This window comes from Borostomias antarcticus (genome assembly GCF_949987555.1).
Source record: "Borostomias antarcticus genome assembly, chromosome: 27".
NCBI classification, from domain to species: domain Eukaryota; kingdom Metazoa; phylum Chordata; class Actinopteri; order Stomiiformes; family Stomiidae; genus Borostomias; species Borostomias antarcticus.
Genome location: NC_140260.1, coordinates 6,487,026 through 6,502,531, shown reverse-complemented (window position 1 = coordinate 6,502,531; position 15,506 = coordinate 6,487,026). Strand labels below are relative to the sequence as shown.

General features: G+C 46.4%; 1 protein-coding gene across 1 annotated transcript in view; it reads right to left on the bottom strand.

Moving 5' to 3' along the window:
• Window positions 1–927: 927 nt before the first annotated feature.
• LOC311326425 (uncharacterized protein) overlaps window positions 928–15,506 on the bottom strand; it is a gene marked incomplete at both ends in the record, with an annotated part of 37,266 nt that continues 22,687 nt past the window's right edge. Inside the window, 15 exons of the mRNA XM_084459318.1 lie at window positions 928–942; window positions 1,423–1,534; window positions 1,646–1,705; window positions 2,068–2,202; window positions 5,079–5,260; window positions 5,594–5,725; window positions 5,950–6,096; window positions 6,323–6,423; window positions 10,009–10,166; window positions 10,313–10,839; window positions 11,828–11,910; window positions 12,174–12,287; window positions 13,925–14,161; window positions 14,423–14,507; window positions 14,601–15,319. Of these exons, the coding sequence (XP_084315444.1) occupies window positions 928–942; window positions 1,423–1,534; window positions 1,646–1,705; window positions 2,068–2,202; window positions 5,079–5,260; window positions 5,594–5,725; window positions 5,950–6,096; window positions 6,323–6,423; window positions 10,009–10,166; window positions 10,313–10,839; window positions 11,828–11,910; window positions 12,174–12,287; window positions 13,925–14,161; window positions 14,423–14,507; window positions 14,601–15,319 (2,807 nt within the window). The remainder of the gene's footprint in view (window positions 943–1,422; window positions 1,535–1,645; window positions 1,706–2,067; window positions 2,203–5,078; window positions 5,261–5,593; window positions 5,726–5,949; window positions 6,097–6,322; window positions 6,424–10,008; window positions 10,167–10,312; window positions 10,840–11,827; window positions 11,911–12,173; window positions 12,288–13,924; window positions 14,162–14,422; window positions 14,508–14,600; window positions 15,320–15,506) is intronic.

Here is a 15,506-nt window from a genome sequence, read left to right as displayed (position 1 = left end):
TTTTATTGAACACTGCGAGGTCCTTTGAGCTGCACTGGTTGGGTAGTAGAGGGCAGGCGAGGCAGTGCTGCATTCTGGGAGTGATTCTGCTAGTAAGCAGGATGATGCTATTCATGAAACTGGGTGGAGACCCCAGGGAGGCGCCACAGAGCCACTTCAGAAGAGTTCTTTCCACAAGCCACCCGGCTCCTGAATGACTCCATCTAATTTATAGTACCTATCCCCAGCAGGATGTCTAGGGATTATTTATTTACTATAGCTATAGAATGTACATAACTCACCCACCCCCAGGGTTATTTATTCATATCCATATATACAGTACATATATATGTACATAATCCATCCAGACCTTTATCTATCCCATCCTATCTTAATTTTTTCCTTAGAGAAATGGTACTTATTTGTGTTAATCTGTAAAATTGTAATTTTGTAACTTATAAAATTGCACTTTGTAAATTGAGTATTAGAGTTTATCTGTAGCATAATCTTGGAGCCAGCAGCAACATTTCACTGTGACTGTACACCGTACATTACATGTGACAAATAAAAGGAATCTTGAATCTTGAGAATCACACACAAAATAAAAAAAATGACTCTCCACCCAGTACGAATCAGCTGCTATCTGTATCAGACTCCTATCTTCAAACAGATCTTGGTTGAGCTCTACTGCTAAGACGCTATCAAAACCTTTGATCTGTAAATGGTTCATAAGGCAGGGGATAACTTAACCTTCCACCTCAATAGCTTCCACCTTAGTTGGTGTGGTGATGCTAGTATCACTACACAGAACAGGACAATTAAAAGAATTTCGGGGGTGTAACAGTCTAAACATTGTGCTTTGGTGCAGGGTATGGCCAGATCCCAGAGGGATGGGCATTGGGCATATTGGGCCGCTGCACTCTGAGGGTGGTTAGTTTAATCATAGCTCTACAGCGCTCCCGTCTGGTGTGGGAGCCACAGTCACAGGCTTGAGAGAGTGAGGTAGCTGGCTCACTTCCGGATCCTCCACCGTGGGGTTGTGCGCAGGGACAATAGGTCGGTTGTGATTGGCTACCAAATTGGGTGAAAATTGGATAAAAATCAGAAATTTATTTAAAAATGTAAAGAATTTCTAGATCTCTACAAGTTGTTAGAATCATGATGTAAAATAGCATACTGTGATGTGTAAATTGCAATGCACATGTAATGACAGTAGACTGAATGTGGAAAAACTGGGACATGTTGAAATTGAGCTTATTTTTCTTAAAGGACAGGTTCAATTGTAACATTTTCTGAATGTACTGTACTTATTTACATTAAAAGAAAGTTTAATCTTTGGAGGTGTTATTTGTAGCTTTTACTATAATGCAACGGTTTTACTGGTCCAGCCCACTTGAGACCAAACTGGCCTGTATGTGGCTCATGAACTAAAATGAGTTTGACAGCGGTGTTGAAGGTGCTGGCGAGGTGCTCAGGGTGGTCAGTCAGGTGGTTGGCCATCATGTCCCCAGTGGTGGTGAAGTAATGACACGATGTACACCTCATCTTACGCTCCCTGGACCAGGACACACACACACAGACACACACAGTCAGACCACTTCAAATCCACACAGTAGGCCGAGGATATATTAAAAGCAGAGGTGGTGTTGGAGGAGCTTCTTGGTACCTGGGGTAGGACTCATACATGGCCACATACTTGCTGGTTCTCTTACGGGTCACGTGGTTTCTGTGAGCAGAACAAGACACAATGTTGTTGGTATCTTAAGTTACATCCACACAGCTAGTGCTAACTGCTAAGCATATGTAACATACAGAAATTGATATATAATTTTATGATTATTGTGATTATTGATTATTGATATGATTATTATGAAATTTATCAATTTTCACACGAAATATTATTTTGTACGACTTTGACCACAGCGATTATCCAGTTCACTTGGTTGGGGGGATTAACAAACAAACCAAAACAGTAATTCCATACATATCCATCTACCAATCACACAGAGAAGAGGAGTGGAGGAGGCGGGACTGACATATCCATCTACCAATCACACAGAGAAGAGGAGTGGAGGAGACGGGACTGACTTGGTCATGTGGATGGCGTAGGCCAGAGAGCAGCATGTGCGGTAGCGGCACAGGGAGCAGTGAATGTAGGTGGGGTAGTGGCCCAAGAAGTCTGGGATGGAGAAGGAACACTCCACACAGCTCTGTGTCTCTGGACTGGAGAGGGGAGGAGGGAGGGAGGAGCAGAGGAGGGGAGGGGATGAGATTCAGATTCCTTTATTATTAAATCTTTTCTACGTGTACAGGGGAGTAACACTCTTGGCTTCTGACTCAACCTCATAACAACACACATAACAACACAAGATAATGACAAGACAGAATAATAGAGGATAATGGTGATAAAAACAATAGTTACAGGGCTGCACCTAACAACTACTTTTCTAGCGATTAATCTAGCGTTTTTTTGGATTAGGCGATTATTCTAACGACTAATTGATAGGTGTGGTCGCGAATACGAGTGAATCGCAATTCTATTCTCGACGATTAAAGAGGATAATTTGTATTCACATTAATATTATTATTATTATTAGTATATGTAATTATTACAATCATTTATTATTATTATTATTATTATTATATAATATAATTATTATTTCCGGATTTTTTCCTGTTTTCACAATAACTTTGTGCTTGGGATGTATTTCAGTGTTTCCCCTACCATTATAGGATCCCCTGTATTTAATTTATTTGTCTCATTAATATTTCTATATTTTATTCAATCACCTTCTCTTAAAAACAAAATGTAAAAAGAAAAGTAGCCTATGCACCGCAGGGCAGTTGCAAAACGTTGCAAAATCTTTCAAGTTTGAAGCCAAACCATTTAGCTGGCGAATGATTGCTTTAAATCATTAACCCATGTTTGTATAATTTCAGCTCTGTGTGGGTAGGGTGACCTACTTAACATTGAAACAAAACAGATTTTAACCACACAACTGATTAAGCTCTGTTGAACATTCCTTTTCTCTTTAGTCTTACAGGCCACATGAGTGCTCAGACTCCTTATGACAATGGCGCACAGCAGCTCACAGTTGATGTAATCGATCGATTAACACAGCTACAGTCAACTCAATGTTCAATCCCCACGCGTAGTTTCTATTGTTTGTTTTCTGATTGGATTTGATGTTTAAGGGAATAACATTTAATTTAACGTTATGGGATAGAACATCATAGCGGCTCTGACTGCAAGCATTCATAACAGGTGGAGGAGGCAATGAACTACTAGGCAGTTCCAATACGTCTTGACTAGTTACAGTCACTTGCATTCTTTTTCAGCACTTGGAATGTTTCACAATGAAAAGTGCTTTATAAATAAAATGAATTATTATTATTTGCGACGCATGCACATTTTGCAAATCATTATTATTATTAATAATAATGTATTAAATAAAATTTAAATGTAATTAAAAAAAAAGTCAAGTAGCAGCATTGCCACCAATAATTTTTTGGTTGGCACTGCACAGATGTATGGTGACAAATGACACCGAATTGACAGTCCTGTACTACCATGTTGTACCAAGTCGGCGCAGTTGCTGATATCGAAAAAAAAGAAAAAAAAGAAAAGAAAGATAAAATTACCAGAAATGTGAGTTTTGGCGGGAAGCTAATATCTAATGCTAATGCTTATATATCTAATGCTAATGCTAATATAGCTATGATAATGCTTTATATAATTTATGTATTATATCTAATGATAATGATACATCTTATGATAAAGCTATTGTATCTAATGATAAAGCTATTGTATCTAATGACAACGCTAATATATCTCATGGTAATGCTAATATATCTAATGATAATATATCTAACTAGAAAGGGTGCTCAGAGAGCACAGGGCTCCGCCCATTAATGCATTTTGTTGATGTTATCGAGTTGAAATGGTTAAACTCACTCAGTATAAATATAGCACACTTGCACCATTGAAGAGTATGCTTTTTGGTGATGTAACTGATTGTGGCGTTTATGAGAGGTGGTCATGTATGAACACAACTGAACATACTTGTGTACTTGTGTAATTTTTTTCAATCAGCCATTATAGACAATAACAGAAGACATAAGTTACAAAACTATATACAGAAATTAAGTCCAGTGTTCTGTCCATTTTTCTGGGGGGTGAAAAGGATAGACACTAGCCCAGTGTCCATGCCTCTGGGGGGGGGGGGTAGAAGGACACTAGCCCAGTGTCCATGCTTCTGGGAGGGGTAGAAGGGCACTAGCCCAGTGTCCATGCCTCTGGGAGGGGCACTAGCCCAGTGTCCATGCCTCTGGGAGGGGCACTATCCCAGTGTCCATGCCTCTGGGAGGGGCACTATCCCAGTGGCCATGCCACAATTTTCATTGTGAAAATTGTTCTGGTAGTTTTTGTGTAATCCTCAGATATTATTTTGTTTTACATGCATAGAAACATAAGATAATATTGGTTGCTTAAACCGCAAATAAATAAAGTTGATATCTAAGATGATATCTAAAGCTGACTTGATTCCTCATTGTAACAAAGAGCCAAAGTTCTCTAAAGAAAAATCAACATCTTCCTTTCGGCTCAAACCCGCGATAAAAATTCATGACACCTTAAAGTGGTAGGCTCTTTTTCGACAACAGTACGATCGGCTTGTTGGTGCCTGGAATATTGTGTGCAATATGGCTGAATATATATCAGATTTTGAGGATATAGAAGATGACTTAGAATATGATGGAAGCCGTAGCGTAGAGAATGTGAGCCGCGAGTGTAGCCTACAGACGAGAATAGCCAGTCTGCGCGCTGTGCGCATGCGTGCTGGAGCAAGTGGGGAAACTTTAACGTTTCTAAAGATCATATTACAGAGGCATGTGAAAACCACAACAAGCCCTCGCTCTATGGAAGCACAACTAACGATTAATAAAAATCGATTGATTCAAATTCAATTCCCTTTATGTAGGCTACGTCTGCCGCCTTATGTTCCTCAAGGAATGAAGAGGATTAAGTAAGTAAGACTACGTCTGGGTTGCTGGGAAAAATAATAAATAGCGAAATGGTTCCCTTCTCCCAGGTGGAGTACCTGTGTGTCTGGAACGTGGTCAGCAGGTGTGCTAGGCTCTCGGGGGGCGTTCTTTTGGGGGAGAGAGCCGCCTGGGAGGCCGGGGGCACATCGATCACCCTAGAAGGCTGAAGGGTGTTCCTCCTATCTAAACCCTCCATCAGTGGGACCCTGCTCCCTGGAGACTCTGTCCTAATGGTCACCTGGAGAGAGAGAAGGGGGGTATGTTTGAGTGGGGTAATAATAATAATAATAATAAGAACTTTAATTTATATAGCGCCTTTCATGAAACCCAAGGTCGCTTTACATCAGAGCAATAAACAGACAAGAGACAACAACAAGAACAAACAAGAACAAACACCAACAACAAGAACAACCAATCTAGCTGCCAAAGGCCTGGGTGAACAAGTGTCTTTTCAGTGCAGACTTGAAGAAGTGCTTAAAGGAAGGGGACAAAACTGACACAGACAGGAAGTAACACACACACACACACTCATACAGGTACACACACACCTCTACTCTCTCCTTCCCCTCACCTTGGTTCCGGCCTTCAAGCCCTCCAGCTGTTTGGGTTTGATGTGGGTCTTGTGGTCCTGGACCTTGTGATCCGCTTGCTCCTTGGAGAGCAGGAACTGGAGACGGCAGCAGTCGCACACGATCCCTGTCTTCTACAGAAGAGCAAAGGAGAGGATCAGTAACAGCACTACCTGCTGCAGGTTAGTACTGTATACAAGATTCAAGAATTTTTTTATTCGTCACATGTAATGTACGGTGTAGTCACAGAGAAATGTTGCTGCCAGCTCCAAGATTATGCTACAGATAATCTCTAATACTAAACTCCAAGTTACACATTTTCTGCTGTGTTATTACATGGAGTGGTGCGGTATATTACCTGGTGGTGAATGTAGTGGTGCTGATAGTTGAGGCCGTAGCGGAACACCTTGAGGCAGTAGGGACAGATCAGGTAGGACGTGTCGCTGTGGGCCTTGCGGAAGTGATCCATCACCTCAGAGTAGAACGACGAGCGGAACTGGCACACCTGCAGAGGACCCCCCCCACACACACACACACAGACGAAAATCAGGGAAAAATCAAGGATGTTGAGTTCAAGGAAGAAGGGTCTATATATCAATGGCGTGTGGACAGAGAGGAGAGAATGGTTCTTCGCCTCAGGGCTGTCCACCAGAGGTCAAAGGTCGTTCTCAGCCATCTCCCAACAGTCTGTTCTGGAGGATGGTGATAGCAGGGGCTGGAACAGGGTGTACCTGGCACACGTAGGGCATCTCTCCAGGTTTGTGGTAGTTCTTCATGTGCTGGAGGAACTCAGGCTCGCTCTCGTAGGCCCATTCACATATCTTACACTTGGCTGGAGGGAAGGTGAAGACAGAGCAGAGAGATGCACTTTAGTAACAAGGGTTTCTGCCCGAGACAGAGTAATTGCCCTGGTGACTGCCGTGAGGGAGTGGTCTACTCAACTCAGGATTTATAAACAGCACAGGCCCAAGTCTTCTCCAGATTGCTTTTAACTTCTGGACGGGACTTGGATCTACAGACTGAACTACAATTTACGTATAAATTACATGTAAAGTATAATTTTCTTACTCTAATAGGTAGTGCTAAGTGCTAAGTCGTCTTTGATAGTCAATTATATTGTGAGAGTTAGTTTCTTCCTGAAATAGACTAATTGCTCTGGTGACTGCCCTGAAGGAGTGGCCTACTCTCCTGGCAGACGATTAGCAATCAGCGGTAACAGGCCTTAAACACTGCTGCCCTAGACGACGACAGATCCCTTCGGCGTGCGACCGAAGGCTAGGGCGACCAAAGGCACCGGGCGACTTATTCAAGAGCGAATTATTCAAGAACGACTTGTTTAGGAGCGACTGTGTCAGGAAAGTAGTCTACATTTACTTCTGGACTAGAGGCCGACCGATTATCGGTCACCGATATATCGGTACCCGATATGGCCTCATTTGGCCATTTCGGGTCATATCGGTATCGGTAAAATGTCTTCCGATACACCCCGATAGGAAAAATAAAATGTATGCAAAAAGTACATGTCTTGGGTCTGTTAACCCTAGTGTAATGCTTTATTTTAGCTGCTAGCCTGCTACAATATTTATTTTATTTTTGTTTATATGCCAAACTGTGATGCCAATGGTGCTGGTATTGTTGTGGCCTGTGTCACTCCACTTCCACTACTCCTTTTCTTAAGTTTTGAATAAACTTAAAGTCATTGGTTTAAGAAAGCAGCTGTGTCTGTGCTACTGTCACTGGGACTGGACCTTTGCATAATCATATCGGTGCAAAATCAGTTTTTATTCCAGATCAAAAATTCACTATGACGGCTATCTGTGATTTTCCCCGCTCTATAATCGGTTATTGGTATCAGTCACAAAAATCCCTACCGGTCGGGCTCTATTCTGGACCTTCTTAATTTCCAATCTCTTCTTTCCACATTCTCCTCCTCCCCATCTGCTGCTAAAGATGCTTTCTTCCGCTCAAAAATTCTAACCTCTGCCTTCAATCCTAAAAAACTCTTTGAAACCTTCTCTTCACTACTCCAGCCCTCACCTCCTACTCCCAACTCCTCCCTTCTCCCTGACGATTTCGGCAACTTATTTGACAAGAAAGTTAACCAATATCGATCCTCTTTCCCCCACCCCCCGGTCAACGCTCTATGCACCAACCTCACCTCCCCACCCTCAACCTCTCTTCCCTCTCCGCTCCGCCCGTCCTCTCCAGGTCCCACCTTATCCCACTTTTCTCCCCTCTCCCCCAACAAGGTCCTCAACCTTCTAACATATAACTGCCCCACCACGTGCTCCGTAGACCCTGTTCCCTCAACTCTCCTTCAGTCTGTTGCACCCAAACTTCTTCTCTTCCTAACCCACCTCATCAACGCATCTCTTGTATCAGGATGCTTTCCCTCCGCTTTCAAGACTTCCAGAGTCAACCCCCTTCTAAAGAAACCATCTCTCGACCCCTCTGATGTCAAAAACTACAGACCGGTTTCCCTTCAATCCTTTCTGTCTAAAACACTTGAACGTGCTATCTTTAACCAACTGTCTTCATATCTCCACCAGAACGACCTCCTAGACCCCACCAGTCCAGGTTCAAGGCTGGCCACTTGACAGAGACTGCCCTCCTTGCAGTGAGAGTCACTCTGTGCTGCTGTTCTGTCCTGATACTCCTAGACCTGTCAGCAGCATTTGATACGGTAGACCACCAGATTCTCCTCTCCACCCTCGTGGAGAAAGGCGTCACTGGCTCTGCACGCTCCATGTTTGCATCCTACCTGATGGGCCGCTCCTACCAGGTGACATGGATAGGGTTGATGTCGGAACTGCGTAGTCTGACTACGGGGGTTCCACAAGGGTCTGTCCTGGGTCCTCTCCCTTTTCCCTCTACACTACATCTCTGGGCTCTGTCATTTTCTCGCATGGCTTCTCCTATGCCGATGATACCCAACTGGTCCTGTAATTTCCCCCTTCTCATACAGAAGTGGAGACACGCATAGCTGGGTGCTTGGCTGACATCTCGGAGTGGATGACAACACATCACCTCAAGCTCAATCTGGACAAGACTGAGCTGCTGTTCCTTCCGGGGAAGGGCTGCCCGCACCAGGACCTGGCCATAACCATTGAAGACACAGTGGTGACGCCAACTCGGACTGCGAGGAATCTGAGTGTGACCTGGATGACCAACTGTCATTCTCTGCACATATCACATCAGTCACACGCTCCTGCAGATTCCTGCTCTACAACATCAGGAGGATTCACCCTTTCCTCACTGATGAAACGGCGCATGTGCTCATCCAGGCCCTGGTCATCTCCCGCCTGGACTACTGCAACTCCCTCCTTACTGGTACCCCGGCATCAGCCATTAAAGTAAGTAAGTAAGTAAAGGTTTATTTGTATAGCACCCCTCTCAGCACGAATGCACAGAGTGCTTCACATAAGGTGCAGGTAAAAAAAAAGTGCATAGTAAAATAAATAACATACATCACAGTAAAACAAGAAAGTATACAAAAAGTGGCCAATTTCAAAAGCCCCTATACTAATACAATAAAACAAAAAAAGACACAGCAGGACCTACAGGTATGACATCAGCAGCAGTGCTCAAACGCCTGACTGAACAGATTTCAGGTGCCCCTTGAAAATATTTATTGGCCTGCGGATCTCAAGTCCAGGGGGAGCGAGTTCCAAAGTCTTGCGGCAACCGCCCCAAACGCCTGGTCCCCTTTGGTTTTTAGTCGGGTCCGGGGGACTGCCAGGAGACCTTGGTCAGAAACCCCTGGAACTTCCAGAAAGCTGCCTGGTGTTCAACCATCCCAAATTCTCCCACACAACTTCCCTTCTCCGTTCCCTACACTGGCTCCCACAGCAGCTCGCATCCAGTTTAAAACTCTGGCACTAGCCTACAGGGCAATCAAAGGTACAGCCCCCTCCTACCTCCATGCCATGGTCAAACCCTATGCCCCCTCCCAACCGCTACACTCTGCTACCTCGGGGCGACTGGTTGCCCCGTTACTTCGAGGCCCGTGCGGTTGATCGACGCGGTCACGGCTCTTCTCTGGAACGAACTGCCCACTGACGTCAAGACGTCAGAATCGCTGGCCATCTTTCGCCGCAGGCTCAAAACTCATCTCTTCAAGAAGTACTACAACGATCCATTTAGATTGCTGCTCTTGCACTTTGCCTTCAGCACTAGATTATGCTCTTTGTCACTTGTTTTAGAAAGGAGATGCACTTGTGAGTTCTGGCAAGTAGTAGTACATTGGCTTTTCCTACGTTTTATGCAATTATTAGTTAGTCGCTTTGGATAAAAGCGTCTGCTAAATTACTGTAATGTAATAACACAGGCTTTCTTCAACATGCTCTACGGGGTCTCCGGTACGGGGTGTGTGTGTGTGTGTGTGTGTGTGTGTGTGTGTTTGTAGCCGTCTACGAACCCGAGCACTCAAAGGCGCCGTGGACGGACTCCATGTGTCTCTGCAGGTGGTAGGGTGTGAGGAACTGGCGGAAGCAGAGCTCGCAGGAATTCTGTGCGACGTAATCGTCATCCTCCCGGTTCATCCTCCTTATGTGCCGCTTGATGTGACTCATAAACCTGGGAGAGGAGAGGAACGGAGGGAGAGGAGGAGAGGAGAGAAAGGGAGGTGGAGTTACTGGTTGCATAAAAATTGAGTGACGTACGCGTGTCACTTTACAGGATCTACGAAAAACACAGAGCCAATCTTCATCTTCCAAACCTACTTGATGTTGTTGCTGGTGTTTTTGTCACAGTAGAGACACCTGAAGGTTTTGATTTGTCTCGGGGAGGCGGCAGGCCGACAGCGCCAATCCGTTCCGTAGTAGAAGTCCTCCGCCAGGATGATGAGCTCATCCTGGGACTCCTCCTCCAGGGTGGGAGTGGTCAAGGGGGAACTGAGCTCCTTCTTTACGTTCTCCTCTCTCAGTCTGTCTCTCTCTCCCTTTTCCTTCCTGGATTTCTTCCCCTCTCTGGATCTCTCCCTCTCTCCCTCCTGGGATCTGGTGGTGACCCTCTGTCTGGGGCTCTGCTCCTTCTCTGGGGAGGTTGTCTTCTCCTTCTCCTTCCTCTTTTTCTTCTTCTTCTCTCTGGAGCTTATCTTCTCATTCTTCTTCTTCTTGGTCTGTTTGGAGGCCTCCCCAGAAGAAGAGGAGGTGCCAGAAGAGTCCACAGAGGACTCCTCTTTTTTAGGTTCGGGAGATTCCAGTATGTTGATCTTATTGAGACTCTGGGCGATCTTAATGCTGCAGATCTGGGTGGAGGGAAAGAGACAAGGGGGTTAAAAGGCAACAGTTTGCTTGGCTCAATATTTGTCTGTTTCACAAAGCATGTGTGTGGGGGTGAAAGCCCATGCTACCTGCTACTGGTTAGCCAGAACCACCCACCGGGACTGACATCAACAGTGTCTGACACTCCTCGACACCTGGGTGAACCTGGGTCCTAGACTGAACGGCATGTCAACGATTCTCCACTAAAAGGTCTTCTGAGTCTTAGACTAGATTTCCTCTGTGAGAGCCCCACCATCCCTAAGGGCTTCATTTCCTTTCTTGTGTATCTCTGCTGTATTTGTACATTTGTTTCATATGTGTTTAATTATTGTCTGTAGGTTCATGTACTGTATGCCTTCATGCAGTGTTTCCTCTCCCGTTGCCTTGGAGGGGCGGTCGCCTAGTGGACTTTTTGATCTCTAACATTTTTAGCATAACTCAATGGAGTTTATCATAGTGAAAATTAGCACTGTGGCTAGCAGTCTGACTTGGAATGAAATGAAAATATTTTCTGTTACTGTAACTAGTTACATAAGCAATGTAACCGCAGCTGTGGACTAAAAAGTGCTGTAAACACAGTTGTGGACTAAATAGCGTTGGTTCACATTTTTCCCCATTTAAAGCTCAATGAGAACTTTTTTATAGTTCAATATTCACCTTTACTTGCTATTAGTTTATGAATTGGCCTTAGCAAGACCCCACAAATCATTTTCGTGACATGAGACTGTGAATTTATTATTATTTTAGAATTTCGGTGTACTGGCTAGGACACTGGCGGGAATTCTTGTGTTGGAAATGGAAGTGACATGTTTTGCGCAAAAACACGACATTTCACAAAAACACAAATTTTGCGAAAGCCCGACATTTCACTATAACACATTTCACAAAAACACGACACTTTGTGAAAAAACACAATGCAGCGAGCTGTGCTAAACAGCGCCAGAGTTACGTTTGTGTTGGTACAGTACTTACACACATGTAGCCTCTGAGTTCGTTAACCAGAGTGTACCTGGTGTCACATCGAATACACATCTGAGGCCTGGTGGGCGATCGTCCTGAAGAGACACACCAGGGTTGCACTGGGTCAGAACACACATATATACCCCCTCTACATACATACATACATACATACACACACACCACACACACACACACACACACACAAACACACACACACACGTAAAACATTCACAGACGCGCATGTTCACAGTACAGGCGTGCGTGCGCGCGCACACACACAAACACACACACACAGCAGTATGTATTCTGAGTATCAGCTGTGAGGAGGAGGGTCAGAGGCATCCTGAAGGATACAGACCTTTGGGGAGGCTGATTGGAGAGGTCCTGGAGGGGGAGGAGCTTGCTGCTGCAGGCTTAGCCAACTGGAGCCCTGGACTGTCTGCTGACTCTGGGGCCCCCAATGACACTACCTCTACACACACACAAGAGAGAGGGAGGTCATGACACTACCTCTACACACACACAAGAGAGAGGGAGGTCATGACACTACCTCTACACACACACAAGAGAGAGGGAGGTCATGACACTACCTCTACACACACACAAGAGAGAGGGAGGTCATGACACTACCTCTACACACACACAAGAGAGAGGTCATGACACTACCTCTACACACACACAAGAGAGAGGGAGGTCATGACACTACCTCTACACACACACGAGAGAGAGGGAGGTCATGACACTACCTCTACACACACACAAGAGAGAGGAAGGTCATGACACTACCTCTACACACACACAAGAGAGAGGGAGGTCATGACACTACCTCTACACACACACAAGAGAGAGGGAGGTCATGACACTACCTCTACACACACACGAGAGAGATGGAGGTCATGACACTACCTCTACACACACACGAGAGAGAGGGAGGTCATGACACTACCTCTACACACACACAAGAGAGAGGGAGGTCATGACACTACCTCTACACACACACAAGAGAGAGGGAGGTCATGACACTACCTCTACACACACACAAGAGAGAGGTCATGACACTACCTCTACACACACACGAGAGAGAGGGAGGTCATGACACTACCTCTACACACACACAAGAGAGAGGTCATGACACTACCTCTACACACACACAAGAGAGAGGGAGGTCATGACACTACCTCTACACACACACGAGAGAGAGGTCATGACACTACCTCTACACACGCACAAGAGAGAGGGAGGTCATGACACTACCTCTACACACACACGAGAGAGATGGAGGTCATGACACTACCTCTACACACGCACGAGAGAGATGGAGGTCATGACACTACCTCTACACACGCACAAGAGAGAGGGAGGTCATGACACTACCTCTACACACACACAAGAGAGAGGGAGGTCATGACACTACCTCTACACACACACGAGAGAGGGAGGTCATGACACTACCTCTACACACACACAAGAGAGAGGGAGGTCATGTTGTCATAGGATTCTATTCCAAACACCTTAAACCTTTGTCCAACCGTTCACATAGCTGTGCTAACCTACAGGATGGCCTCCAGGAGGCCATACACCTAGAAATCTGTCTACACCAGAATAACCATCCTTTGTCCCTTTGTCCCTTTGTCTCCAAGAAATTGCCGCCTTTTCCCATGTCACATGTCTGTATTCTCCGCCACGCCTGCCATTTCATATGACGTACAATAGATTAGCCAATCACATCCTGGAAGCGCCGTACCTGTGTTTTGCTTGAATATAAGGCAGCGCAAGATCAGGAGGCTTCACTTCTTTGGATGAACCACTCATGTGCTTGTCCGGAAGTCCTTGCGCTCGTATTGTTTTCTCAATAAACCAGACTTAAGCTTTTGAGCGAATCTTGGTAAATCCTTTTTGACTAGATCAGTTGAAATCCATTACAATGTCAACAGGTAAACAACCACAAAACATCACTTACCAGTGATGATGGGGGGTGGGGTCTTACCAGTGATGATGGGGGTGGAGGACATGAGGGGGTCTTACCAGTGATGATGGGGGGTAATGGGGAGGAGGTCTTACCAGTGATGATGGGGGTAGGGGTGGGGGACATGCGGGGGGGGGTCTTACCAGTGATGATGGGGGTGAGGGGACGTGGGGGGATGGAGGAGGAGGTGGAGGCCACAGTGCTGATGGTCTGGATGCCCGTGGGGCTGCAGATGGTGAGGGTGACGGGGATCTGGACCGTGGTGAACTGCCCAGAATCGCCCTTCCTGCTGCCCGTGCTCCCCGCACCCTGGGCTGGGGCAACAGTTGGCGCCAACTGCTGGGCACTGCTGGGCTGGGGCAGCAGCTGGCACTCCTGGTCTGGAGAGAGAGAGAGACGGGGGGGGGTTGGGATACTTGCTAAACAGTAGGAAACAATGGAAAATGCGCTAGCTGCTAGCTGGCTAGGTGGCAAGAGCGCATGCATTCTCTCTCACGCAATTACTGTACCTACAAAACTCAAAAGGTTATGACAGCTAGCTAGTTAGCTAGATAGATATATTAGCAATTCAACACATTTTTTCAGCATTCAGACAAGCCGCGTGGTAGGCCAATAGAACTGTAACGTTGTGTGCAACTCACCACCAGGGAGAAGGGTGATTGGTTGGCCATTCAGGATCAATCCCATTGGGTTGGTCTGGTTGGTAGACACTCCCGGGGCAAGTGACTGCAACACACACACACACACACACACAGACACGGTTACAGGCAGGCTAGGAGGAGGAGGTGGTGATGAAGGGGGTGGTGTGACCTGCATTACCTGTGTACTGACGATGATGGGCTGACTAGGGGGAGAGCAGCTGGTGAACATCTGGATGGGCTGACCAGGGGGATAGCAGCTGGTGAACATCTGGATGGGCTGACCAGGGGGAGAGCAGCTGGTGAACATCTGGATGGGCTGACCAGGGGGAGAGCAGCTGGTGAACATCTGGATGGGCTGACCAGGGGGAGAGCAGCTGGTGAACATCTGGATGGGCTGACCAGGGGGAGAGCAGCTGGTGAACATCTGGATGGGCTGACCAGGGGGAGAGCAGCTGGTGAACATCTGGATGGGCTGGCCGTCTGGCAGTACAAGGGTCAGCACCAGGCCCCGGGCAAACTGGGACATGGGGGTCTGGAGCTGGGTTAGGAGGGTTTTGGCCGGGACCAGGAGCCTCTCTGTGGGAGACACTAGGACCAGGGTCCTCTCTGTGGGAGATCCTGGGACCAGGGTCCTCTCTGTGGGAGATCCCAGGACCAGGGTCCTCTCTGTGGGAGATCCTGGGACAAGGGTCCTCTCTGTGGGAGATCCCAGGACCAGGGTCCTCTCTGTGGGAGATCCTGGGACCAGGGTCCTCTCTGTGGGAGATCCTGGGACCAGGGTCCTCTCTGTGGGAGATCCTGGGACCAGGGTCCTCTCTGTGGGAGATCCTGGGACCAGGGTCCTCTCTGTGGGAGATCCTGGGACCACAGTCACGATGATGGTCTGATATTCTGAGTCTGAAAAGGGGAGAGGAAACTCAACTATGACTAGTTCTGATACCGGAGCAGACGTTTGTTTGCCTTAGGAATGATTTTCTGGCTGTTCTGGCCTACAATCCCCTGCACTGCGGAAGATATGTCACATGGACTGAGCTGCTGAGAGCAGACAGATGATATTCCGACCCAACAGGCTAATTTTGCGGCG